Source organism: Lissotriton helveticus, chromosome 10 (assembly GCF_964261635.1).
Source record: "Lissotriton helveticus chromosome 10, aLisHel1.1, whole genome shotgun sequence".
NCBI lineage: Eukaryota > Metazoa > Chordata > Amphibia > Caudata > Salamandridae > Lissotriton > Lissotriton helveticus.
Window position 1 is genome coordinate 936,611,779 of NC_136071.1, and position 27,525 is coordinate 936,639,303.

General features: G+C 45.5%; 1 protein-coding gene across 2 annotated transcripts in view; it reads right to left on the reverse strand.

The window, feature by feature from the left end:
- LOC144785552 (peroxisomal carnitine O-octanoyltransferase-like) overlaps positions 1-27,525 on the reverse strand; it is a 414,661-nt gene that overhangs the window by 235,625 nt on the left and 151,511 nt on the right. For both annotated transcript variants that reach the window (XM_078664397.1, XM_078664398.1), the window contains exons 7-8: positions 16,392-16,485; positions 16,054-16,179 (exon numbers count right to left, since the gene is read on the reverse strand). In XM_078664397.1, the coding sequence (XP_078520523.1) occupies positions 16,054-16,179; positions 16,392-16,485 (220 nt within the window). The remainder of the gene's footprint in view (positions 1-16,053; positions 16,180-16,391; positions 16,486-27,525) is intronic.

Consider the following 27,525-nt stretch of genomic DNA (forward strand, 5'->3'; position numbering starts at 1 on the left):
TACAGAGTCACAAAAATAAAGCAAAGGTCTGGTTAAAGAAGATCCTTCCTCGTGCACCGGTTCCAGGGTAAATCAGGACTCCAATCAAAGTCCAGGTCCAAGGCGGTTGAAAAAGTAAAAAAAAGAAAGAGGAAGCAAAAACAGACCACTGGTCAGTGGACGCTGTCTGAGTCCGTCTATATGGGGGTGGGGAGTGTGAGGGATATACCAATCCTACTAAGAGAGTGACCACCAGAAGAGTGAGAAACGATGTCCTCCCACAAGCCTACCCACTTGTGTCGCCATGTGAGTCACAGGGGGGGGGCAGAAAGCAGAGACTGGGGTCAAACAAAACCAGGAGAGCAAAACTGACAACAAATCCACTAGCCAATCCCCAATGCCTTAAAACCTCAAGGAAATACTGACAGGTGGGTAGTGGGTGCCTGTCAGAGGAGTGACGATTTGATATAGCGAGAGCCTGTTCATCATCTCATAGACTACCTGATATTCAGTTTTGTAATGCATTCCTTGGGGGGGGGGGGGTGAGCCAGTGAGGACAGTGGAAATAGGAATATACATCTTTATCTTCCTATGTATGTTGTTTTGTTTGTGTTCAGTATTACCCTCTAGTTGGGGACCTCAATACTTAAAGGCCATCAAACTTATGTCTAATACCCCTCCTGGGGTATAAACCATCAACTAGGACTCTCCAGCCACCTCTGTCCTGGGCTTTTCTATCAATCTAACTCCAGGTGTAATCCATCTCCTTGCAATCAGCCTCAAGGCATTGGGCCAGGTGTTTCTTGGCCTTCCTCTTTTCTTTTTCCCTTGAGGATTCCAGGTCAGGGTTTGCCTGGTGGTGTTTGGAGCAGGATTGTGGAGGGTGTGACCTATCCATCCCCATCGTCTTTTCATTATTTATTCATGAGTAGGGAGTTGGAAAGTTTGCTGCCATAGATAGTTGTTGCTGATGGTGTTTGACCAGCAGATTTTGAGGATTTTCCTTTAGACAGGTGTTGATGAAGGTCTGGACTCCTTTGGTGATGATCACTGTTGTCCTCCAACTTTCTGCTCCATACAGAAGGACCGATTTTACAATAGTGTTTTAAAAAGCAGATCTTGGTTTAAATCTTTAGGTCCTTGGAACTCCAGATCTTCTTTAGCTAAATGAAGGCTGCCCTTGCTTTGCTGTTTCTTGACTTGCCATTGGCATCTGTGCCGCCCGGCTTCTCTATGACACTGCCCAGGTAGATGAAGGCCCAAACTTGTGCAGATATGGCTTACACATTGTCGTTGTTCTCTTGCATCTGCAGATGGGTATGGGAGAATAGGGCTAGGTCGTCTGCAAAGTCCAGGTCGTCAAGCTGCATTCAAGGTGTCTACTAAATCCAATTCTTCTCCCTACTGTTGATGTCTTCATGATCCAGTCTATGGGCAGGAGGAGGAGAAAAGGCAACAGCAAACAACCCTGCTGGACCCCAGTTCTCACTTGGAAGGCTTCCGTGAGTTGTCCTGCATGGGCTATCTTGCTAGTGACTACTTTGGCGATGTATATTTTTGAGTCAAAAAGGAAAATGTTACTTACCTTGAAAGCATCTGTTTGTAGCATGTAGCGCTGTAGATTCATATGCTGTGCATACTCCTGCCATCTAGTGTTGGGCTTCGAGAAATGTACAACTTGTTTTTTTCCCGAAGAAGTTTTTTGAGTCACAAGGTATAGTGACTATTCCCTTAGCTGGCGGAGCGCATGAGCATAGACTCCATGGTTAAGATCATATTCCCACTCGGTGGGTGAGGATGTATGTAGAGCATAAGAAAGTGTAAAGATGTCCATGCAGTAGAAAAGAACAATGGTAAAGGAAAGCTATCTGCAACAACCAACAGTTTCTGGGGCGGAGGGTGCACATGCGTATCTACAGCACTACATGTCGTGAACAGAAACTTTACGATAAGTAACATTTTCCATTTGTGGCATGTATAGCTGTAGATACACATGCTGTGCATAGACTGTAAAGCACTTACACCTCTAAGGCAGTGACTAACCAGAGAGTGTTGCAGAACATCAGAAAAGTGTACGCAAGACAGCTTGGCCCACTTGGATTTGCTGTCTTACTATGACATCCACACAATAATGTTTGGTGAACATGGGCGATGTGGACCAAGTGGCTAATTTTCAGATGTTAACTACTGGAATGTTGCCTAGGAATGCCACTGAGACTGCTTCTTTTACGTGTAGAATGTGACATTGGCAGAGCAGAGGGCTGATGTTTGACATAGGAGGCTTGTATACATTTGAGCAGCTAGCAAGCAATTCCTGCTTTTGGAATGGTAGTACCTTTGTGGGGTTTGTGTGGTTTTGAAAAAGTCACCAATAGAAGGTGCGTCTTTCAAAATGGTTTTGTCCTATCAATGTAGTACTAGGGCTCTCTTTACATCTAGTGTGTGAAGTGCCCGCTCTGCTACTAAGTTTGGATGTGGAAAGAACACTGGCAGGTCAATTGTCTGGTTAAGGCGGAAAGAGGAGATCACCTTGGGTAGGAATTTTGGATACGTCCTAAGGATTATTTTGTCAGTGTGCACCTTAAAAAAACGTTCCTCTAATGTGAGTGCTTGGATTTCGCTTACGTGTCTAAGGGAAGTAAGGGCAACTAGAGGCCACCTTTCACAATAAAATTTGTAGAGGACACGAATAAAGGGGTAAAATGTGTGCCCAATATGTCTTGTAAGGACAATATTAAGATTCTAGGATGGGAACTGGGAATATCATAGGAGGGAAAACCATCTGAGTCCTTCCATGAAAACTTTGATGACAGGGACTCTGAACAAGGAGGAGTGATGCATGTTCTTTAAGTATGTTGCTCCACAGCCAGATGCATGAGCCAGACCTGATTGTCACAGGCATAATAGATAGCAGACAATGTCTTGCACTATTGGTTTTAAAGGAACAATATGTTTGGCTAAACAATAGTGGACAAATCTCTTACACTATACAGCAAAGAAGGCTCTTGTAGTTGGGTGACAAGCTTCCCTGCGGATGACCATGCACTAAGGGGGACAATTTAGGTATCCAAATTCTAGGACCTCAGGAGCCAGATCGTTAGGTTGAGCTGTTTGGGATTGGGATGCCTCAGTATCCCTGGTGTTGATGTGAGAAGGCCTGGCTTGTTGGGAAGTTACTTGTGAGTAATTACTAATAGGTCCAGGAGGTTGGTGAACCAAGGTTGTCTGACCCACATGGAATGGTCCCAGGATGCTTGTTTCTGGTTCAGGGAAGACCTGGCTTGGCAGTTCGGGCTGTTCCCATGAGGCACAGGGTCAACACTCATTTTCATATAGCTGGGTCTGAACTGAGGTGCAAAGTGAGCTAAAGAATGATGATGGATTCAACCCAGATCTGTGACTGGGGATGAGTGTCCATCATCTCCTTGTGTTTGCTTTGGCCCACTTGTAAGCCACCAGAATTAGCTTTCAAACCTTGTATGAAATGAGTGGAAAAGCACTGGCAAATATCCCTGACCAATTCCTCCACAGTGCATTTCCCCTGGACTGTGGGTGCGGGAACCTGGAGGCGAAGCTTGGGCATTTGGCGTTTTTGGGGGTTGTAAACAGTCCTATGTCTGGGAATCCTCAACACGGAAATCAGTGGAGCACGACTCCTGAGAGGATTTCCCACGCGTTGACTTATTGCTGCATCCTGCCGAGCAGCTCTGAAAAGCTGTTGTCCACTCCCGGAAGATACTCTGCTAGGAGGTGGACTTTGTCGTGAATCGGCCATCACTAAATGTCCTGTCCCCACTTCGACATTTAGGAGGAGTGAGTGCCCCCCCTGTTCCTGCACGTATTACATAGTAGTCATGTTGTCTCTCTTGATCAAGACTGTTTTGTGGTGAATGTGTTAGAGAACGCTTTGAGCGCCAAATGGACTGCCAGCATCTCCAGGTAATTTATGTGATACTATCTGTTGGTGAGGAGTCCACAAGCTCTGAACAGTCATGTTCTGTAGATGTATCCCTCATCCTGTGAGGGAAGCGTTTGTGGAAATTCAGGACAGGCCTGCCTTGCAACAGATTGTTGCTGTTCCACCATTGCAGAGAGCGATGAGTGATGGCCTTTATCAACACTAGATCTTCCTATTGACCTTCCGCTTGTGATCACTGTGCTGTCAGGCACTCTCGGACCGAATGCATGTGTAACTGGGCATGTGGAACTATGATGATGCAAGAGGCAATCATACCAAGGAGGCTCATATTGTGCCTACTGTTAGCTGACGATCATGTTGAAAAAGAAGCAGCAGGGAATGAAAGGCTTGAACTTGAACAAGACTAGTGTAAGCCTTTTCAGTAATCAAGTTTAAGACTGCCCCGGACGGTTTGAATATGTAGTGGCTGTAGATGGGATTTGCCCTCATTGATGGAAAATCCCAGATTATAAAGGAGATCTAAAGCAATCTGTGTGTGGGTGAGGTAGAGGTGCTTGCTTGAACTCTTTCTCTGTCTGTCGCCGAGGTAAGCGAATGCGTGGATGCCACTCCTCCGCAGAGGAGCAGCGGCAACACCCAGGAATTTGGTATAATCCATGGGCCCAGTGCTAATCCATTTGCTTTGCACACGTGTGTTCAAATCCCATCCTCGTCCCCAGTCTTAAACAGAGAGTTGACAACCCAGGAAAGGTTTGAAAGATGTATTCCTTTGGAAGTTGTAATTAATACAGGCAGTTGTCAGCACACACCAATGTCTCTGCACAGCTCCTATGCTCATATGCTTGTTACCCTGTTGCCTTCATGAAACGCTGGCATCAACATTCCAGAGGGCACAAATGCCATGAGCAACACCTTACAGCGCAGTCACAAGCCATGTAGGACCACAAGTTACGATACAACAGTAACCCCAAGGGTAGAACCTTGAATTAGTAGTGCTGGCCATCTACAATGAAGTTGAGGTATCTTTGATGCACTGGATGGATTGGGATGTGGAAATAGGCATACTTCAAGTCGTGGGTGGTCATGAAGTCGCCTTGTAATAGAAGTGGGATGACATCCTGTAGCATGACCATGTGGAAGTGCTCCGACAGGATGTACCTGTTGTGGGGCCAAAAGTCTAGATTGGCCTGTGAGCCCCATCATTTTTAGGAATTAGAAAATACAAGGAGTATACCCTGTGCCATATTTGTGGTGTGGCCCTGGCTCTATGACCCCCTGGTGCAAAGGAGCAGCTACTTCCTCCTGGAGGTGGTGCTAGTTTTGAGGGTAAAGGGAGTCCGAGGTGATGTTTCTCTATTGTGGCAGGAATCCCTGCAAACCCCCCTGACTGGTGGTGTGTGACCAGTGGGAAGAAAAACGGGGTTACTGTTTAGGTGGGTTGGCTGCCTTAGCTGCTGCACTTCAACACCTGCCTTTGAGGTATTGTCCCTGAATGAACCCTTGGGATATCCCTAGGCAGCTTGCGGTTGCTGTTGCTGCTTCTGATAGAGGAGGAAGCTTCTGGGGAGGTGGGAATTGTACAGACACGAAATTTTGTGCAGCGAAAAATAGAACAAGTGGAAAGTGACAGTAGAGTTCCCATTGTTTTCTCTGTATCTGTGTAATTTTGTATTTTCTCCAGCATCTGATAAACTTGTGGGCTAAATAGAGAGTCTCCATCAAATGACATGTTGATCAGATGCTGTTGAACATCTGGCTTAAAGTCAGAGATTTGAAGATAAGTCTGTCTGAGAATAATGATACTGGAGTTTACTCCCCTGGTTCCGGTGTCTGCCACGCCAAGGGCACATTTAGTAGAAGTATTGGAGATGGTTTGCCCTTTCAAAACAATCTCCTGAGCCCGCTGCTTTTACTGATCAGAGAGGTGTTGTATAAGCTCCCCCATTTTATCCCACTGGGCACGGTCATATCTTGCCAATAGCCCCACAGAATTGGCAATGCACTAACGAATCACTGACTGGCGAGCAACTATTCAACCCCCCCCTCCCGCCCCGCATCCAGTTTCTTACTTTCCTTATCCGGAGGCAGGGCGTAGCCGGTGCCCTTGTCATTTGCTATTTTCCGGGCAACATGTACCACCAAACAAGTCGAGCAGGAGTTGTCTTGTAATGTAGGGTAGATCTGAGGGTCACCTCTGGCCTTCACTGGGTCTCTAAACACCTCCTGCATTGGCTTAAGAATGCCCTTAAGTATCGACAGGAATTGAATGGCCCGATTCGTGTGAGAGAGTGTTTTCACCAGGAAATTCTCCTCCTTAGGTATGGAGTGCAAACCCACCTTGTGAAAGTCAGCCGCTCGCTGAATACTCTTGTTATACTAAGTGGGGTCGTCAAGAGGGGAGGGCTCGGCAGGATGTAGGTCAGAGATATTGGGCCCTGGGGGAGCCACCTCATGATCATCCAATGGGTCATCCTGGGTTTATTGGGCATACGGTACCTCCTATAATTCAAGTGGCAGAAGGCCCCCCTCCCCATAGGATGAATGGGTATACCCTTGAGAAAAAGAGGGCAGTTGTGAAGGCGTAGGAGGTGGTGGTGGTGAAGGTGGCGGTGGTGGATGTGGTGGTGTGGAGGTGGATGTGGAAGAGGTTTAGGAGGAAGCAAAAGATGAGCAAGTCTTAGGAGTAGCAGTCTGATACCCCTATCATGTCTCTTCTTCAGCTAGGTGGCAGTGGGGGCTCCAGAGCCAACTGCTCCTCGAATGTGAACTGCCTCTTATAAGGAAGAGTTTGCTGCACTTGAGGTGGAAATATTTACAAAGGGGGTGGTGATGGACAGAGTACCTGAATTAAGCAGATCACTCATACCCAGTCAAGAGATCAGGGCTTGATCCATCACCGTTTTTTAGCTCACTGCACCATCCCAGTTCAGAACCTGGCTATATGCAAATTAGCCTGTTCCTGACCCAATGCACCATGGAACAGGGCAGACCAAACTACCAAGCCAATTCTTCACTAGAAAGGAAACAAGCTTCCGGGGACCGGTTTCTGGCATTACAGCCGTCTTCGGCCCGGCTTGCTTGAATCCTGATGGTGCAGTGAGCAAGGGACTCGCATCCGAGCATACCCTTCCACGCTTGTGGTGGCCAAAAATATTTACAAAGGGGGTGGTGATGGACAGAGTACCTGAATTAAGCAGATCACTCATACCCAGTCAAGAGATCAGGGCTTGATCCATCACCGTTTTTTAGCTCACTGCACCAACCCAGTTCAGAACCTGGCTATATGCAAATTAGCCTGTTCCTGACCCAATGCACCATGGGAACAGGGCAGACCAAACTACCAAGCCAATTCTTCACTAGAAAGGAAACAAGCTTCCGGGGACCGGTTTATGGCATTACAGCCGTCTTCGGCCCGGCTTGCTTGAATCCTGATGGTGCAGTGAGCAAGGGACTCGCATCCGAGCATACCCTTCCACGCTTGTGGTGGCCAAAAATATTTACAAAGGGGGTGGTGATGGACAGAGTACCTGAATTAAGCAGATCGCTCATACCCAGTCAAGAGATCAGGGCTTGATCCATCACCGTTTTTTAGCTCACTGCACCATCCTAGTTCAGAACCTGGCTATATGCAAATTAGCCTGTTCCTGACCCAATGCACCATGGGAACAGGGCAGACCAAACTACCAAGCCAATTCTTCACTAGAAAGGAAACAAGCTTCCGGGGACCGGTTTCTGGCATTACAGCCGTCTTCGGCCCGGCTTGCTTGAATCCTGATGGTGCAGTGAGCAAGGGACTCGCATCCGAGCATACCCTTCCACGCTTGTGGTGGCCAAAAATATTTACAAAGGGGGTGGTGATGGACAGAGTACCTGAATTAAGCAGATCACTCATACCCAGTCAAGAGATCAGGGCTTGATCCATCACCGTTTTTTAGCTCACTGCACCATCCCAGTTCAGAAGCTGGCTATATGCAAATTAGCCTGTTCCTGACCCAATGCACCATGGGAACAGGGCAGACCAAACTACCAAGCCAATTCATCACTAGAAAGGAAACAAGCTTCCGGGGACCGGTTTCTGGCATTACAGCCGTCTTCGGCCCGGCTTGCTTGAAACCTGATGGTGCAGGGAGCAAGGGACTCGCATCCGAGCATACCCTTCCACGCTTGTGGTGGCCAAAAATATTTACAAAGGGGGTGGTGATGGACAGAGTACCTGAATTAAGCAGATCACTCATACCCAGTCAAGAGATCAGGGCTTGATCCATCACCGTTTTTTAGCTCACTGCACCATCCCAGTTCAGAACCTGGCTATATGCAAATTAGCCTGTTCCTGACCCAATGCACCATGGGAACAGGGCAGACCAATCTACCAAGCCAATTCTTCACTAGAAAGGAAACAAGCTTCCGGGGACCGGTTTCTGGCATTACAGCCGTCTTCGGCCCGGCTTGCTTGAATCCTGATGGTGCAGTGAGCAAGGGACTCGCATCCGAGCATACCCTTCCACGCTTGTAGTGGCCAAAAATATTTACAAAGGGGGTGGTGATGGACAGAGTACCTGAATTAAGCAGATCACTCATACCCAGTCAAGAGATCAGGGCTTGATCCATCACCGTTTTTAAGCTCACTGCACCATCCCAGTTCAGAACCTGTCTATATGCAAATTTCTGGTGAAGAATTGGCTTGGTAGTTTGGTCTGCCCTGTTCCCATGATGCACTGGGCCAGGGACAGACTAATTTGCATATAGCCAGGTTCTGAGCTGGGATGGGGCAGTGAGCTAAATAACGGTGATGGATCAAGCCCTGATCTTTGGACTGGGTAAGAGTGGTCTGCTTAATTCAGACACTCTGTTCATCACCACCCCCTTTTCTGAAGCACTTGAGGTGGAGGCTTGACAATAATCTTGCCTGTGTGCGGGTGAATAACCAGCAGACACTGCCGAGAGTCCAGTACCTTCTGAAGGCACTGTAGGATTGGGAGCTATTGGCTATCGAAGTTTGCTGTGGACTGGCGTCTGGTCACCATAGTCTGCTTGGGCCTCTAAGGTGCTGTCAGCATCCAGCCTTATGCGTCTGGCTCAGTGTCGAAGTCCAAGTCAAACTTGGCTCTGAAGACTTAGGTCAGTGTTGGCTATGGCTAAAAGGTAGTTGAGACCCAGGAGACGGTGACCCGGAGTGAGGGCTCAAAGAGTAGTAGTGAGTGCAGTGTTGTGATGTGATGTGATACTCACTGTGTGTGTCCACTGGTGTTGAGCCGCAGTCGGCTGCTGATCTGGGTCCTAAGAGTCCAATGGGGAATCAGGTTCCAGGCTGCATTCTATTGCCTGTCCGGCGTTGATGTCTTCCTCTGCGACGGCTAAATATGGACTGGCTCTGCCGAACCTAGGACATGTTTCGTATCAAACATGTTGGACTCATACCCAACACCGTTACCGGTGTTGAAGGTCTGATTTCATGCACTGGGGACTCTTCCAGGGAGCCCCCAGTACTCCTGGTAATAGCTTTCCAGGGTCTGCCAGCAAGCTGGTGCTGATGCTGACCCCAGACACGATTCTGCCCTCATGCTGCTGAGCTGAGCTCTGGACAAAGGATGTGGGAGAAAAGCAAGATTTATAAGTCTTTGATTTCAAAATTAAATGATCACAAAAAATGCAACAATGAAGAAATGATTCTGGCAAAATGTTTTGATGGATGCTAGTATTTACAAATGATATAAATAATGGAAAATCAGTGTACCCTGTTTCAACAAGGTTATGGAAAACATGAAAATAAACAAGCACTGACAAAGCCAATTGGGCTGATATTGGGGGTCAGCCTTTTGGTTTTGCCAATATCTGTCTTGTTTTGACATGGTGTTTGAAAAACGTTATTGTTGTGGAAGTTGCCAGGCCCTCACCATTATAACAAATATTGGCACAAAACAAAAATATTTTTGGGTTTAAAAAACATGTGTTGTCACAGTAGTCCCTGGCACGGACCAAAACTACTTTTTGAGTTTGTATGCTGCTTGTGATGTCACTTACAGTGAAGCCAGCCAATAGATAGAGAAACAGATTACATTTATTAAAAGCAAATTGTCTTGGTTAACGCCCGAGCTAATTAAGGACCCAATTCTTAGAGAAAGCCACAAAATTGCACCTATGGTATATGTCCTTATTTTAGTGTAGATTTACGGCTTTCATGAATTTACAAGAATTTGCAGAAGTATGCCAGGAAATCATAGTCCTAGAAAATATCTACATACTGCATTTTAGAATGAGAAAATCTGCATGAGTAGATTTGCTCATGTGAAAATCTGTTGAGTGTTTACAAGTTCACTTTCTCTCCAACCACTTTTTTACCCATCCTGGAAGATGATTTACTTATGCACCGATCCGGGGAAATCTTCAACATTTCTCAGTATGGGAAAACATTAGAGTAGAGCTAGTGAAAACCCCCTAAACATGCAAGTTAGTAGGTTTGCACAGACTCAAAAGGGCATTCCTACCCTGGAACTATTGCTTACTTCTGCTTCCAGCCCCAGAATGCAGATCTGCAGATGATGGCAAATTAAGGAAATTCGTAGGATTCAAACCATACCATCATATATATAATGAGATTGCTGCTATAATTTGCCGCACTACATGGCACCAAAGGGACAAGTGGATTTTTTTACAGGACAAACAGATCGATAAAGCAATCTGTCTCAAGGACAAGTAGCTATTTTATTACATTCCACACCCATGCATCAGTATCATAGCCTGAATTTCCTGGACTCACTGCTGGGAAGGAGAAGGTGGAAACTGAACTGTGCCCAAAACACTTAAAATGAAAGGGAGCATCTGAGAAGGAGTCAGGTATGACTATGGCATGTTGATAGTAAACCCCAGGGAATGCAGGAGGTTTGCCGTAGCCTGGAGGTGGGAGATGATGAGCCTGCCTTCAGCAGCCAGTCATTGAGTTAGGGGAAGGCTGGCATCCATAACCGGTGCAGATGAGCTGCGACCAAACCATCACTTTAGTGATCACCCGATGGGCACTGATAAGGCCAAAAAGGAGCACGGTGATCTGAAAATGCTTGTGGCCTATGTAAACCACAGATAACACCGATAGGAAGGGAGGACGGGAATGTGAAAATAGGTGTCTTGCAAGTCCACGCATAACTTCCAGTCTCCTGGGTCCCGTGCAGACAAGACCTCAGCCAACTGGAGCATCTTGATATTCTAATTTTTAAGGAAGTAGTTGAGGGTTCAGAGATCTACGAGAGAATGAAGACCCTTGTCCTTTTTGGAGACCAGAAAGTAGCGGAAATAGCAACCATAGCTGACTTCTGCCACCAGAACCATCTCTGTTGCTCTCTTGGCCATGAGAGCAATGAAATTCTCACTGAGCAGGGACACATGATCCTCCATCAGCCGGTCATACGATGGAGGCATGGAGGGAGGAGCAGTCTCAAAGGATGCCCATTATCTAAAAGGGCAAGATTGGGAAGATTTGGATGTTGCAGCTGCCGGGGAAGGGGGAGGGGAGTGGCTGGACCAGATAGCTGGCTACCCAACCCACAAGGTCAGTTGGAACCACGCCGTGTCCACACAGAGTCTGGAAAGCTTGAGAGCTTGGTGGGTGGGATAGGGTTGGCTTAGTTAAAAGCCCCTTCCGAGGCCATGAAAAGAGAGAATGGCAGACTGGGGACATGGAGCAGCTGAGAAGTCCAAGGACTTGGCCGTAGGCTGTATGTCCCTAAAGAGCTCCAACGCCACGTCTGCCTTATCTCCAAAGAGATGGGTGCCATCCAAGGGTATGTTCATGAGGGAAGCCTTGACAGCCCCCTAAAAAGCCAGATGCTCTCAGCCAGACCGGGTGTCTGATGGCCACTGTCAATGAAACTGCTCTGCCCAGTGAATCGGCTGTGTCCATTCCACAGCGTATAGTGAACTTTGCTGTGTCTCTCATGTAACTGCTTGGGAGAGAATTACCCGGTCCTCCTCCGGAACCTGTAATAGCACTTGTGCAACTGTTTCACACAGCGTGTGGGAGGAGCGGTCCAATAAGCATGCAGTGTTCACTGACCATAATACAAGGCTGGCGGAAGAAAACATATTTCCTTTACCAACTGTCCAGCCTCTTGGATTCCCTGTCCAGGGTAGCGGTAACTAGGTCCATGGAAAGTGGAGGCTTGGACCACCATAGCTCTTTGGGGTAGAGTGTTGGGTGAGAAAATTTGGTCCCCTGAAGCAGGGCGATGGTGGGGTGCAATCATCGAATTCTCAGGAGCCCGTGTGCTGGGTTTGGACTAGGTCCCCAGAAGACGTCGTGAGGACTTTGTCGAAAAGGAGTTTGGGTTCCGAGGAGGAAACTCCCGGTTGCAGAACCTCCATTAGGATGTTGGTCTTGACTGCCACTGAGGGCAACTGAAGGTTGAGGACCTCAGCCGCCCTCTGCACCACCACTGTGTATGCAGCTCCCTCCTCCATAGACAGCGTAGGGGGAGAAAGCATGCCGGTATCTGGAGATGTATACAGTCCACAGGCATCACCTAGTTTCTCACACCAGCCCACAGCCTCATCATAAGGTTGGTATTCTAAAGGGTCCAGCGACCCTCCAATTCCATTCTGAGGCCTAGCCCGTCGGTATAAGGCTCAGGCTCCAACCTAGAACATGGAGGTCCTGTTTGCACGACGTACCTCTATGTTGGATTCAAGGGTCACAATGGGGGTAGCACCGGGAGCATTGGTGTAGGGGCCAGCACCGGGAATGGTTGGAGTGGCACAACCGGCATCAGTCTGCTTTCATGACCGGATCCATAGAGGCCAATCGGAGCAGGGGCTAAAGCTGCTAGATGGAACCAAATGAGGCCCCCTCTGACCTCTTGGGGACCAAAGGCACCCCGGAGAGGTTGGGCCGCTCAAAAATTAGATACATGGCATATAGAACTCCTTAATTTGAGCAGGGGTCGCTCCGGCTCCCTTAAAACTGAAGCGGCATGGAGTCGCTCAGGCGCAGGTTCCAAGGAACCAGGCCTTAAACACCATTGTTCATCTGTTGCATCAGCAGACAGACGAGGAGAAGTCAAAGAGAGCTTCTGACTTATGCAATGGTCTTGAGACCATCCTCTCAAGCAGGGCCATGTCCTCCATAGAGTCGCATGCCGGGCTGCTAGCAGCTTCAGGGACCGCTCCCTTAAAACATCTGGTGTGATGGACCTGCAGTTGGAGCACGATTTGGAGTCGTGGTCAGGCTCCAGACACTAGAAACACACAAGGTGTGGGTCCATCATCGACATAGAGCGGTGGCAGGCACCACAGTGTTTGAAACCTGTCTTCCTCAATGACATCCTCAACACACCAGGAAGAAAAAGTATCAAAAAAGGTCAACAAAAAGTCACAAAAATACTGTCAAAAATTAACATAGGGCTAGCTCTTCTCTCAGATCAGCGTTGGAAAGAAAAGAAATTACATCAGCACTCCAAGATGGCACCTATATAGGTGACGCGGACGGCACTCCAGCACATACGACGCTGAGTGTAGGCAATCAACACCACCTACCAACGCGCAGAGGTACTGCTCACGAAGAATCTTCTGGATACAGTCTGACGCCTGGGGAAATTCGAAGGTAAGGAATCTGTGGCTAGAAGCCCCTGTCAAATTTGTAAAATATTAAGTGCCAGAGCCCAGCGTTTTGCTCAGATGCCCATGGCCAGCTCAATAGAAAGCAGGTGTGATGAATACCAAGGCGGGGTAGTCTAGATTCCCAATCACTCGTCTTTCATCCACCACTAGACACTCTCTGCTCTTGTATCAATGTTTAAGGATTTTTTTCATTTCATCTTTGCTCCCCTTTTTGCTGTTTTCCTCTCTTTCCATTCCTCCTTCTTTCCCCTTTTTGTGTTTTCTCTCTCTTGCTCATGGTGTAAGTCTGATAGTAAATATAGGTGACAGTCCCTAAAAATGAATGCCGGCGGGCCCCACATACAACAACAGGCTCAAGTTAAGCAGTAGAAGCATTTGACCATCACCTAATTTTAAGAAGAAATAAAATGTAATTTAAATACTTTACAAGGGTAAGTAAGGCTACCTGTGTTGTTGTAGTTTATGTCAGATCATGAAGACTTTAATTAGCTATTTATGTATTATCTGTTTTGTTTTCCTATGGACTTGTTTGGTATTTTGTTACAAGCTGGACATGAGCTTGCAGTCTTTCTGTTTGATGATAAAGTAAGCAACTGTCGCAGAGAAGCCCTCATTCCGTACTCTGATGACAAAGAGTTCCTAGATGGCAAATGGACCCTCACCGTTCCCAATGAGTGCCCTACTGCAACACTACAAGGGCATTCTAGTACTGAACTGAATCTCCCCCTACTTCTTCATTATTACAACACTAAAGGGGAAATGTATAAGTTTGTGCTAAGAATACCCCATCTCAACGGCAACAGAGTATGATTACCGCCAATATAATGATCTGCCTGCCCAATATAGGCAGACCTTTGGTGTAATCATGGCAGAGACTTCTCCAACTCTGCCATGGTTACATCCCTCTGATGGCTTGTTGTAGTAATGGCCGTCGAAGGTTGACCTGTATGTCCACCCTCCAAATTTAGATGAGAGGACATAGAGGTCAGTTTTCAATGCCTGTCACTGCCAGGAATGCTCTGGCGGTAAGGGGCAGTGAGAACTACCTAATTACCCTCTTACCATCGAAAATAAATCCCATAGCAAAGGGGGCAATGTTTGGTTTCTTTTTTCAAAAAAGATCTTGTTTCAAGATTTTCTTTTTGAAAATAAAAAAAAAATAAGTTCGGTGGACAGCTCCATCATGTTGACGGAGACGTGCATCAAGCTTAAAAAAGCATTGGCAGGAACAACTGTGACGGCGGCACCTGCCAATGCTTCAGAAATGACCGCCAGCTCAGTCAGGGCGACAAACTAATTTATTCTGCTGCTCTGACATACCTCCCGCCCATCAAGATATAAATTGGGTTGTAAGTGAGTTTTACAGTGCAGTACAGTGCAACCTATTAGTAAAAGCCTATTACACCACTGCTCTTTGGCACGTATTTTCTAAGCATTAATAGACACAATTTTTACTTTGATTGTTGTTTTACACTTACATAAAACAAAGCATGCATAAACATAATTAGCTGTATATAACCTCACACAGTCATGCACATATGCATACAAAGTAAAAGCCACCAAAATGTAAATGCATAATGAGATAGATTAACAAATACGCAAAAACTGACAACGAAAACTATGTGCATACATAGACTCTCACACAAGTGGGTACAATAGCTCTTAAATAAAAAATATGCATAAATATGGAAACACAGGTACCAAAACACACAGAGATGTACACAGGGGGAGACATAAATAATACTTCTGAACTCTCCCTCAGTTGGAGTTTATCATCTGCATGGACTCATATTCTCTCTCCAAACAACCAAGGACCCTCATAAACTTCAGTGAGATCAACTGCTCTGAAAACTGTGTTCACCCTTTCACTCTCCAACATCTTCAATAGAACCAACCTTCCAAAACACTCAATTGGACCTCCCTTGAAGTCCTAAAAGATTGAGAGGTAGGTATTAATGTAGAAAAGATGAAGGACGAACATAAGTGTGTCATTTAGCACTATTTCGTATATACAATTAAAAAAACGTTTGGTACTATTATATCACGAAACCACTCCTTTGCTTTTGACACAAGCGAGACCGATTGGTTTGCCAATGCTTGTTTATATTACACGAGGGCTGACAAAAAGCTGCACTGTCAAGTCAGACATTCAAAAACAGGCAGAAAAGCGTCAGGTTTCTCTCACCTCACTATAGTCTTCAGCCTTAGCCCCTCTCCTAATACTATTTTTTTTCTTTTTTTTAGCTATCATTGAGAAAAACCCCAAGCATACAGCTAAGCCCCCGCAACAGCCCACTAAGAGGAGGGGAGAAGGAGCCTAGCCTGATTGTGCCCAAAGAAAGAAGTATTTAGAAGAAGAGAGACTGCTTCCCTAATTTGCGGACTGTCCTGCGAACTTTTTATTTCCCTTTGTTTCCCTTCAATCATAAAATTAAACTTCCTAATAAAGAAAGCATTACTATACCTTTGCACAACCACTGAGTGTTTACAAAAACATAATGAAAGAACCCGCTTACTAAGCAGGCAGAAAAGCGTCAGGTTTCTCTCACCTCACTATAGTCTTCAGCTGTTCCATGAGGACTGGCGTCATCCAGAGCGACCACACCCAGACTGCTCTGAATGTTTTCCAATATGGTTAGATTCTTTGGATCCAGACTGATCAAATATTCCCGGATCTAAGAGAAATTAAAAGATTATGATAACACAGTTCTGAATTTGGCAAACGATTATGAAGCCAAACAAGATACAGCAAACTCATTTTTTAAATCATTTGCACAGCAGGACATGTTTGTATACATTGCTTTCGCCTCATTTACAGAAAGCAGTGGATAGATGTTGTTTGTGAGAAACATATAATTATGGAGAGACGTTTTGATATCATTCTAACCTTGGCCCAGCGTGTTCTCTCTTCACTTGTTAGGGCTCCCACTCCTGGTCCAGGGGGCTCATTGTGGCACTTCTTATGGATGTAATCAAGTTGCCTTAAAAATATCAACAAAAGACACATTACGGCTCAGAGACAATTACATTACACTTGTGCTGCAAAAAAGTCAAGTGAAGCCAGTAAGGAAATTGATTGGGAGAATTAAAAAAGAACAGCTATATCTACATACACTTACAACCTCATCATCACAACTGTGGTGGTAAATATGACATGGGGCACTGAGTTTCACCCAATTTCAAACTGGTCCACGTCACTTGGCTGACCGGATAGTCCCTTATCAGTCGTCAAGAACTCATCGTTCATCTAACGCTCTGGGGATAGTAATCCCGCGAATAAAAAGGAAGATGCGTGGTGGTACCTCCTTCTCCTTTCTTGCCACCAGGGACTCAAATCCTCTTTCTCCTCATCTTCGTGCTACGAAGGAGATACTTGATTTTAAACACAATCTTAAGACTTGGCTTTTTGATGTGGCTTATCAGTAATGAAGTTAGCAAGACGGTCAGGGAATCTAGATAAGGCAAGGACTCTCATTGAGTAGCTCTGTGCTCTATAAATCTCTATGATTGATTAATTCATTCATTTCAATTCACAGATTCCATGCAAAACTATGCTCAGTCGTAGGTTTTTGCCCGTACAAATTCTTTCCGGTAGTACCTGCAGGGATTGGCCCAGCCAAAGGATTGCACAAAGGGGAACACTGTGATGTGATATCCAACGGAAACTCTGTTATTGCAAGCTATTCCTCACTTTATATGGGAAAACTCAGACTCTGCAACCAAACCTGGCTTCCAACTAGTAGTAGCAGTAGTTCTCCCAGGTGATTTTTGCACAAGAGTGCCTAAGAGGTACCAGTGAAGCTACAGCTCAATGAATGACTAATCACTGATGCTATAAATTTACTGAATAACACTTTCCGTCATCACACATAAGGCAACTGCTATTTGTTTTATCTATGTTGTGCAGTTAAGACCTGGTGAAAACTTTTCTGGGTTGATGTTTTTCATAATAACTTCTTTGAACTGTGCAGTCTCACCAACAAACTCATGTTAACTACGCTTAGATCAGTGGATTTTAACTATGTTTACATCAGTGGATTTTAGTGGGTTTTTAAAGACCCAGAACTCAAAAAGCCTAGCAAGAGCACAAAGCGGCGGATCACAGAACTGTTAGCTGTAGAGACAGTGACCAGCGGGCTCCTGAGCTGGAGCAACATGGATCTCTCCTGCCCACAGAGGCCTGTGCCATGGCACTGTCCAGATGTGTGCTCAAAGCGGGCAGGACCGCAGTACTGCCCAAGTCTGCTGGCTGGTGCGCCCAAAGAGGACTTCAGTTCTGAAGCGGGAAGACGGTGGCATGCATCTCTGTGATCCTAAACAATGTGCCCCATAGTGGACCAAGCTGCGACGTTACCGTAGAGGGTGGAGTCGGAGCCAGGGCCACTCTGAAGCTTGACACGTTCTGACAGTGGCCCATGAACGTGCCACGAGGCCCGACTCACCCTATGGCTAGAAAAGGGGCTACTACCATTGAGGACCATCAGCAATGCCGGCCCCTACAAACAGCCAGTTCCTGGGTAGCAGCCTGTAGCCACTCCCTCTAAGACTGGGGAGGGAGTGCCAGCGCTGCCTGCCTGGTATTCATTCTCCCAGAAGAGGGAGATGGGAGAGGATGCGTGCTGTGGGCCTGACAGCAGCTGGTGGAGGACTAAAAGACTGATGAGGCTGACATTGGGGCAAGAAACTATATAGTTGAATTCACAAACTCTAAGTGCAACAGGGGGAGCATTGCACTTGTGTCTATAGCCTTTGATGCTACCCTTACACAGAATTAAGGGGAAGATTGGGGAGTAGGGGGGCCTGAAATACTGAGTGGCCCATACTGTATTGTGTGTATCCAGTTTTTGAGTGCATTAAACTCGGCACTGGCTTGGACAAACAGTTATTGCTCTGCTGGGTGATTAAGGAGTTCTAAGGTTGATGCACCCTAACACTACCTCCCTGAGAAGCCTGTGGGTGCTCGCCATCACTACCACTGAGAGCCAAGTGCTGAAGGCGTTATACTTGGCCCAATTTACACAGCTGTAGTAAGATGGATCCTGGGACCTCAGCTGCAAACAACCCCAGACTAGACAGCCGTGGGCAAGTAGCCCCTGCTTAGCCCATTTCCTCAAAACGGGGTCAGGCACAACTTTTTTGATGATTACGTTTTATATTGGTAAATTAGGATTTAAGTTTCCACTGAGAAAAACATCATCAAAATGTATTAATTGTATTATTAAAATAATCATTTACATTGGATTTGCACTATAAAGAATGGCAGACGAGCTGCAATCCGGCACCTACTGGTGGGGCAGAAAGAAATACTGGGGAAGGGGAGATTAAGGGGGAACCTTTTTTTCTAAGATTGTCCTGGTTGGTGTACAACTTTATGGCCCAGGGCCATTATTCACAAGCCTCTGGGCAGCCACCTCAGAGGGGAACAGCCAGCAGCAGTTGCTAAACTCATTATTCATAAGGCTGCTGTTTTAAAAGTTGGCATAATGACATAAAACAGTAAGTTGCCTTCTTTCAAATCTCATGGTATTAAGGATATATGAGGAGGGCAAGGCAATGACCCTGACCATGGACAGTGGGATAAGAAGCTCACCCATTTCTCATTCCTTATTCACCCTCGCAATTAAGCCCTTTGGCTGTCGCATCCAGAATGATGACCTGATCAAGGATTGGCACTGGCAGGGATCCCATGAGGACCGGATTACCTTATATGCAGACAACGTCCACCTCTATCTGGCGGACCCGGCCCGGTCGGGACCAAGGGCTCTCCATATCCTCCACTTGTTTGAGAAGGCGTCAGGGCTACGTCTCAATCCGGCCAAATCCACGGTGGTGCCTCTACATGTCCTTAGCGAATGTGTGTATTGGCAAACTATCATTCCCCTGAGTCGGCTCTCATTCAAATAGCTCAAGATCTGGGTGGCACTCCTTCCCTAATTGACATGGTCCCTTAATCTCAACCCACTCCTCAAACGCGTCAAAGATGACCTCCACTGCTAGCAGACCCTTCCGTTGAATCCCCTGGGCAGAGTTGCACTTTTGAAGATGATGGTTCTCCCCCTGTCTTTTATACACCATTCAAAATCTTCCGCTGCATCTCCCTTGCAGCTGGTTCCGCGACTTGGACCGGGTAATCACAACCTACCTCTGGGGCGGGACGAGATCACGTCTCGCCATCCCAACCTATCAACAACCCACTTACGACAGGGGTATGGGGATGACAAACCCATTCTTGTACTATTTAGCTATTTGCCTTTTAGTGATCCACGACTGGTTCAACAGCGGATGGTCAGACCCAACCTACCACCCAGAGCTGGAGGGCCTTGGATTCTCCCGAATCCAAGCCATACTTTACAGTACCCAAATTCCACGCACCTTACTAGCAGTTACTCACACAGTCCTCCTGGCTTGGTGCTCTTCCTGTCCACTGGGACCCAAACTCACAATGCAGACATCATTGTGGCATGGCACCTGGTTGCGGGAGGTCACAACACTACCAGGATTCCAGAAGTGGGATTTAATCGGCATAACATGTTTGGGTGAAATCTGGAGGAGGGGAACACCTGTCCTCCCTCCCTCTGAGACCTCCAGCAAGCATATTCCTTGCATTCTGCCCAAATCTTTTGCTACCTTCAGCTGCGGCATGACCTGGCCCTGCATGTCCCTGACCACACAACTGTCCCTGAATTCAGCCCCTTAGAGGCCAAACTCCTAATTGGAAATCATGGAAAGCGTGGGATATCCCAAATGTATCGCTCTCTGATCAACAATACCCCATCCACACTAGAACCTCTCAAGGCCGATTGGGACCAATGGATTGGGCCTCTTGAGGAGGAAGACTGGAGAGATGTCCTGATGGCCCCTAGGACACTCATGATCTCCGCCAGGCTCTGCCTTATTCAGATCTACTACCTTCATTGTGCATATCTTACCCCGGTGCAGCTCCACAGGACAGGCTTTAACCCGACCCCACACTGTCCACGCTGTAAAGCAGAAACAGCTGACTACTATCACACGATGTGGTCCTGTGTCAACCTGGACAAATACTGGGCATCCATTGTGGCTGAGTTGAGTGAAGTGCTGGGGTGGAAGGTCCCCCTCAATCCTTGCACCATTCTTCTGGGGGTGATGGAGGGACTGGTTGGCTCCCAGGCTCATAAATTCTTTCCGGGACAGCCACTCTCGTAGCCAAATGAGATATAGCAGCAGCTTGGAAGGACTCAACATCTGCCTCCCTAACTAAATGGCGAGAGGCGTAGATTGGTGCTCCACCCAAGAAAAACGTCTACGAGGCGAGAGGGTGCCCAGCTAAGCATGAACGTGTATGGAGCAAATGGTTGGGGCTGGTGGTTTGATTGTCCGTGGTACGGGTGGACTGATACTTCACACAAACAGAGTGGAGAGATCACTTGTAACTATTTTGCAATACCTGATATGTCGAACATGGTGCTGTGTTTATGTTGTTGTTATTTCTAAAAATGCCAATAAAATTGGTTATAAAAAAAGAAAAAGAAGCTCAGCCAGCCAGGCAATAAACAACTATTGCAACACAACACAAGCAAGCATCGAGAAAATCGCCAACATGCAACTGACCCGACACCTTGAGGAGAACAACATCCTAGACCCTTCCCAGTCTGGATTCAGATGAAACCACAGCACCGAGACAACCCTCATCGCCGCCACGGACGACATCAGGCGCCAACTAGACAATGGCGAGACATCAGCCCTCATCCTCCTGGACCTGTCAGCCCCCTTCGACACGGTCTGCCACCACACACTAAAGACACGCCTCCAAGAAGCCGGAATCCAAGAAAAAGCCCTGGACTGGACCACGTCCTTCCTCTCCGGCAGAACCCAGAGAGTCCGCCTCCCACCCTTCCGATCTGAAGCCACCGACATCTGCGACGTACCCCAGGGCTCATCCCTCAGCCCGACCTTGTTCAACATCTACATGGCCCCCCCCTCACACAAGTGACCCACAGCACGACCTCAACATCATCTCCTACGCCGACGACACTCAGCTCATCCTCTCCCTCACCAAGGACCCGCACACCGCCAAAACCAACCTCCACGAAGGAATGAAGGCCGTTACCGAGTGGATAAGGAGCAGCCATCTGAAACTTAACTCGGACAAGACAGAGATCCTCATCCTCAGCCCCACCACCTCTCCCTGGGATGACTCCTGGTGGGCGACCACACTGGGAACAGCACCGACACCCACGGACCACGCATGCAACCTAGGATTCATCCTCGACTCCTCCCTCTCCATGTCGAAGCAGGTCAACGCCATCTCCTCTGCCTTCGCAGGATCTACAAATGGATCCCGACCGAAACAAGAAGAACGGTGACCCAAGCCCTCGTCAGCAGCAGACTGGACTACGGCAACACACTCTACGCAGGAATCCCTGCCAAACACCTACGACGACTACAATGCATCCAAAACGCCTCTGCCCTGATCCCCAACATCCCTCGCCGAAGCCACTTCACCCCCCACCTGAGACACCTGTACTGGTTCCCGTCAACAAAAGGATCACCTTCAAGCTCCTCACCCACGCACACAAAGCACTCCACAACACCGGACCAGCCTACCTGAACAGCAGACTCAGCTTCTACACCCCAACCCGCCAGCTCTGCTCCGCCAGCCTCGCCCTCGCAACCGTCCCCCGCATCCAACTGACAACCTCCGGCGGCAGATCCTTCTCCTTCCTCGCCGCCAAGACCTGGAACACCCTCCCTACCCACCTGCGACAGACCCAAGACCTACTCACCTTAAGAAAATTTCTCAAGACCTGGCTCTTCGAGCAGTAGCAGCACCCCCCTCCCCTCAGCGCCTTGAGACCCTCATGGGTAAGTAGTGCGCTTTACAAGTGTCCGATTGATTGATTGATTGAAGCATTTACTCTCTGCATACTAGAGCTGATGTGTCTCCAGGGCTGATGTGTCTCTAGGGCTGATGACTCCTTGAGATAGTTTTCCCAAATGACAACAGGCCACTCTTTAGCTTGTAAAATGTGGTTTTATTTAGCACAACTAAAATGTTCACTGAAAAGCCTTTTTAAGCATGCACAGTTTAGCAGAGTATGGCTTAAAAGGTATGAAACCAGTTTAGGACCTTGTGAAGACCTACATAGTGGCCACTAAAAAAATATTTTACTGATGTTAGGCATTATTATTACACCAGGTAAGCCTGAGGCATTCTATCAACACTAACATTAAGAAAGTCTGTGTTGCATTCATGCAATAACTTCTGATTATATATCTGCAGCAGGTTCATGAGACCAATCACACTAACCAGCAAGAAATTAATTAACTGGACAAGCCCATCTTATTGATCTTTGCAGTAACAAAGACCGTTCCCCATATAGAACGCATTTAAAAAGAGATGGGGAAATAAAGGAAAAGGATAAGGAATGTTGGAAGAGAGGAGAGGGAGACTATAAGGAAATGGAAGAGTAGTAAAGTAGCACATTAGGATAAATTAGATTTGGAGCAAGGGAAGGCGTAAAGCAATTCATGAAAGAGTCAATGAATAGGAAGAAAAAGATGGGAGGAGAACAGGGTTTCTCTCTCTCTTCTTATCAGCAAGACACCATATTTCTCTCCTTTGTTTTCATTTCGCAACCAGTTGTATCTTGATAGGTATTTGGACAAAATATTACATTGTAGAAATATCGAGTTTTTAATATTGTGACACATATATTGTGTGCAAAAATATCGCTGACAATAATAAAAAAAATTAAGGTCAGAAATATTGTTTCTTAAATTTCTTTATTTATTTAAATAATATTTTAATTGTATATGTTTTATATTGTTTGTGTAATTGTTCTTAATGGTTTTAAATATAGTTTGTACATTTGAAGTATTTATATTTTTGATTTAATTGTAAAATAGTAATCTATAGTTTTGCAGTGGGTTGGGAGGTATGTAGGGGTATAGGGTGGGAATTTAATTCAATAATAATTGAATAATTATTGATCAATTATTAATTAATTATTTGTTAATTAATTATGTAAATTGTGTAATTATTATATTTTTCTATTTAAATTTTAGGTGTCAGTTTGCAGTGGTACAGGGTGGGAAGTTTGATAATTGATTAATCATCAATTATTGATGCATTAAGTAATTCATTGTTAATTCATTATGTAAATTGTGTATTTATTATAATATTTAAATTACATTTTAGGTGTGGGTTGTTGGATTTGTAGGGGTATAGGTTGGGAAGATAATTCAAAGCAATTGATTAATTATACATGAATCAATTGTTAATTAATTGTTAAGAAATTATGTAAATTGTGTAATTATTATAATTGTTTAAATCAGAATTATGTTAAATGTTTGCTGCTAGGTATGATGGGAATTTGATGAAATAATTATTACATGCATTTTTCCTTACATTAATTATTTTAAAAATATCATTATTTTTTAATAATTTATGTATAATGTTATGTTAATAGTTTTACAATTTACTGAAATTAATACTTGTATTAAAATAAGGTATGTGTTTGAAGAGAAGTACTTTCCGTACTGTTGCACAAACTCGAGTGGTAATAGTAAATTTTACCCATCCTGACTCTAACGCTTTCCCTACTGTTCCATAGACTGTAGAGGGAAGAGTAAATTGTACCTCTCCTGAGTCCAACGCTTTCCCTACTGTTGCACAGACTAGAGTGGGAATGATAAATGTTACCCCTCCTGAGTTCAAAGCTTTCCCTAATGTTGCACTGACTGGAGTGGGAATGGTACATTATACCCCTCCTGAGTCCAGTGCTTTCCCTACTGTTACACATACAGGAGTGGGAATAGTATGTGTATTATTCCTTGAAATGTATAGTTTTGTTTATATAATGTTTCAAATTATAATATTATTATGTTTCTGTGTATTTAAAATATATTTATTTAATTCGTAATGTTTGCAATATAGAATACATTTTTAGTAATATGTATTATTTTATAGTGTTTCCTTTTTTATGTGTAATTACATTGGCATTTTTTTTACATTGTTTCCAGTTTATTTGTTACGGTTTTTAATTTATTGTGTATATGTATGTATATATGCATTCGCCGCGACTGGGACCAAATGAATAAAGCGTGTTGTCAGCCCTGAAATCCCCTCTGGCCTCTGATTTCTTCTTCTGAGGGATTTTTCGTCATATATACTGCACCTGCCAGGGGCGCAGCACAGAAGGCCCTGCTACATCAAGTGTCCCGGATTTACACTGGCACCACGCTGTTCCCAGCGTTATCGAGATTGAGGAATCGATATATCCGGAGACCGCCAGGAACCACAGGCTAGCATGGGTGGACCGAGGTATTTTATCTCTATTGGGCGCGAAGTCTCTATTTGACAGCCCCTGCCCAATCGCGAACCTGCGAGAAATGGCTGCAGCAGTACGAGGGGACTCAGGGCAGCACCCGTGGACTTTTTCTTGATCTGAGGCTCCCTTCACCACTCACCTGCAGGCTCGCACAGACCCATTGTTTCTATTCTCTCCCCCACGCCACCAACTCAGTCCGGCCGATATAGTGCATTCTGGGATATGAAGTTCTACATACAGATCATGAACCATCACAGGTGTGCCGACAGCATCAGGGGGAGGAGTTCTGTGTGCGAGCACGTATTTAACACAGGATGGAGCTAATTGGTGAGGGACTCGCTACAGTGCTGGGCGCTGAGGAAGGCAGTTTTGCCGAAATGCATTCGCCGCCACTGGGACCAAATGAATAAAGCGTGTTGTCAGCCCTGAAATCCCCTCTGGCCTCTGATTTCTTCTTCTAAGGGATTTTTCGTCATATATGTATGTATATATATATATATTCACGCTCCGTTTGCCCAACACATTGAGTTGCACTCAATGAGTTGCATTGAGTTGAGTTGTGTTGGGCAAACGGAGCGTGAATATATATATATATATATATATATATATATATATATAATATATATATATATATATATATATATATATATATACACATATATCTACTTGTTATATTATTGAATAAAATAAATTAGCAAAATATACTATAAATTATCGTTATTTTAATAATATTATTGCATTATATATGTTCAAATAAACATACATATATATGTGAGTGTTTGTTTGAATAAGTATATTTATATATATATATATATATATATATATATATATATATATATATATATTTTATATTATTTAAATATATTTAATTTACATTCTATTACTGTTACATGTTACTATATTTAATGTTTACTATTTTTAATTGTATATATCTTAGCAAAGTGTATTTTTGAATATATTTTTTGATCTGAGTATAAAACAATATATTTTTTCCCAATATTTTTGTACTGGTCATTATAGGTATAGTAAAAGAAATATTTTTTGACACTATATTTTTTAGCACAGTATTTAGGGTTTCGATATTTTGTCAGAAAATTGTCTTGAAAATGGCAGGTTGGCATGGCCCCTGTGCAAGGATGACACTCATTTCGCGAGGCGTTCCATATGTCCTGTTCTGTTCTCTGCCCTGCGGGTCTTGCTGGGTCAACCTCCTGCCCCGGCTTGGGGTTGGTTGTGGGTCCGGAGGGTGGTGGATGCCTCCACGGCTGTGGTTCCTTGGGCTCTCCTGCACCTTGTGTCCTTGGTGTTTCTTCTGTTGACTCGGTGGGTCCTTTTTCATGTTGGTTATGGGGCTCTGGTTCCTCTTTCCCGAGGTCTGGTTGCTTTGCTCTCCCAACCTGGTGTGGGGGTTGCATTTCTGCTTCCCTCTCTCCTCTTGTTGTCCTTGGATGCCTGTCCTTAGGTTGGCGGCCCCGTTGGGGTCCTTGGTGGCCGGCTTGTCTGTTGTTCAGGTTGGCGTTCTGGTGGCTCTTGGTTGTTTGGGCCTTCTTGGGGGGTCCCAGTACGTGTCTCTGTTCCTGCTGGCTTCCTTTTTTTTGGGTCTGGGTGGCATCTGCTCTGCTGGCTTTCAGAGGGTCTTGGGAAGCATTCCTGTTAAGGCGGTTGTTTTCTTTAAAGAAAAAGTACTCTGATTGTGCATTCTTTTGGTGGCTTAGGCCGCTTCCCCCCGTCCTCTGTTTGGTGCTGTCTGGTGCTCGTTTCAGCGGGACATTTCCTTATATTGGGACGATGCCCAAGTGCTTGGGACTAAGTGCAGGGGCTTGGAATGGCCCTTGCGCTGGGATGTCATGCTGATTCGTGTAGCGTTCCCTGTGTCTGTTCCTTTGTTCCAGGTCCTTTGGTCTTTGGTTTGGGACTCTTGGTTCGGTCTTGGTTGCTTCCCCTCCCGTTGCTCTTCTCCCCCGGTTTTTGTTCTGGGGTGGTCTGTCCTCGGGGGTTGCTCTCTCGTTTCCTTGGATGTCTGATTTAGAGAATCAGCGTTAAGTTACTGGGGCTGGGAAGGAGAGGCCACAGTATTCTGGTGAGCTGTGGCTAATCTTCCACAATACCCAAACAATCTGACTCACAGACGAAAGTACATTTCTTTAAAAAAATCATTCTCACCATTTGTAGCTTGGTTCAAGTAATAAAGCCTTAATCAGAGAGAGTACACATATAACAACAATGCAAACAATACATTGAACAAATAAAGAACCTAAAAGTCACATACAACTTAGATAGAAAAGACAAACAATTAATTGGAAACGTTTCACAGAAATGCACAAAATCAGTTACAGGGATCAACGTTTATTAGGGAATCATTCTCCCAGAAGAGGGAGATGGGAGAGGATGCGTGCTGTGGGCCTGACAGCAGCTGGTGGAGGACTAAAAGACTGATGAGGCTGACATTGGGGCAAGAAACTATATAGTTTAATTCACAAACTCTAAGTGCAACAGGGGGAGCATTGCACTTGTGTCTATAGCCTTTGATGCTACCCTTACACAGAATTAAGGGGAAGATTGGGGAGTAGGGGGGCCTGAAATACTGAGAGGCCCATACTGTATTGTGTAGTATCCAGTTTTTGAGTGCATTAAACTACTTTCTTTTCTTAAAAAAGATCGGCACTGGCTTGGACAAACAGTTATTGCTCTGCTGGGTGATTAAGGAGT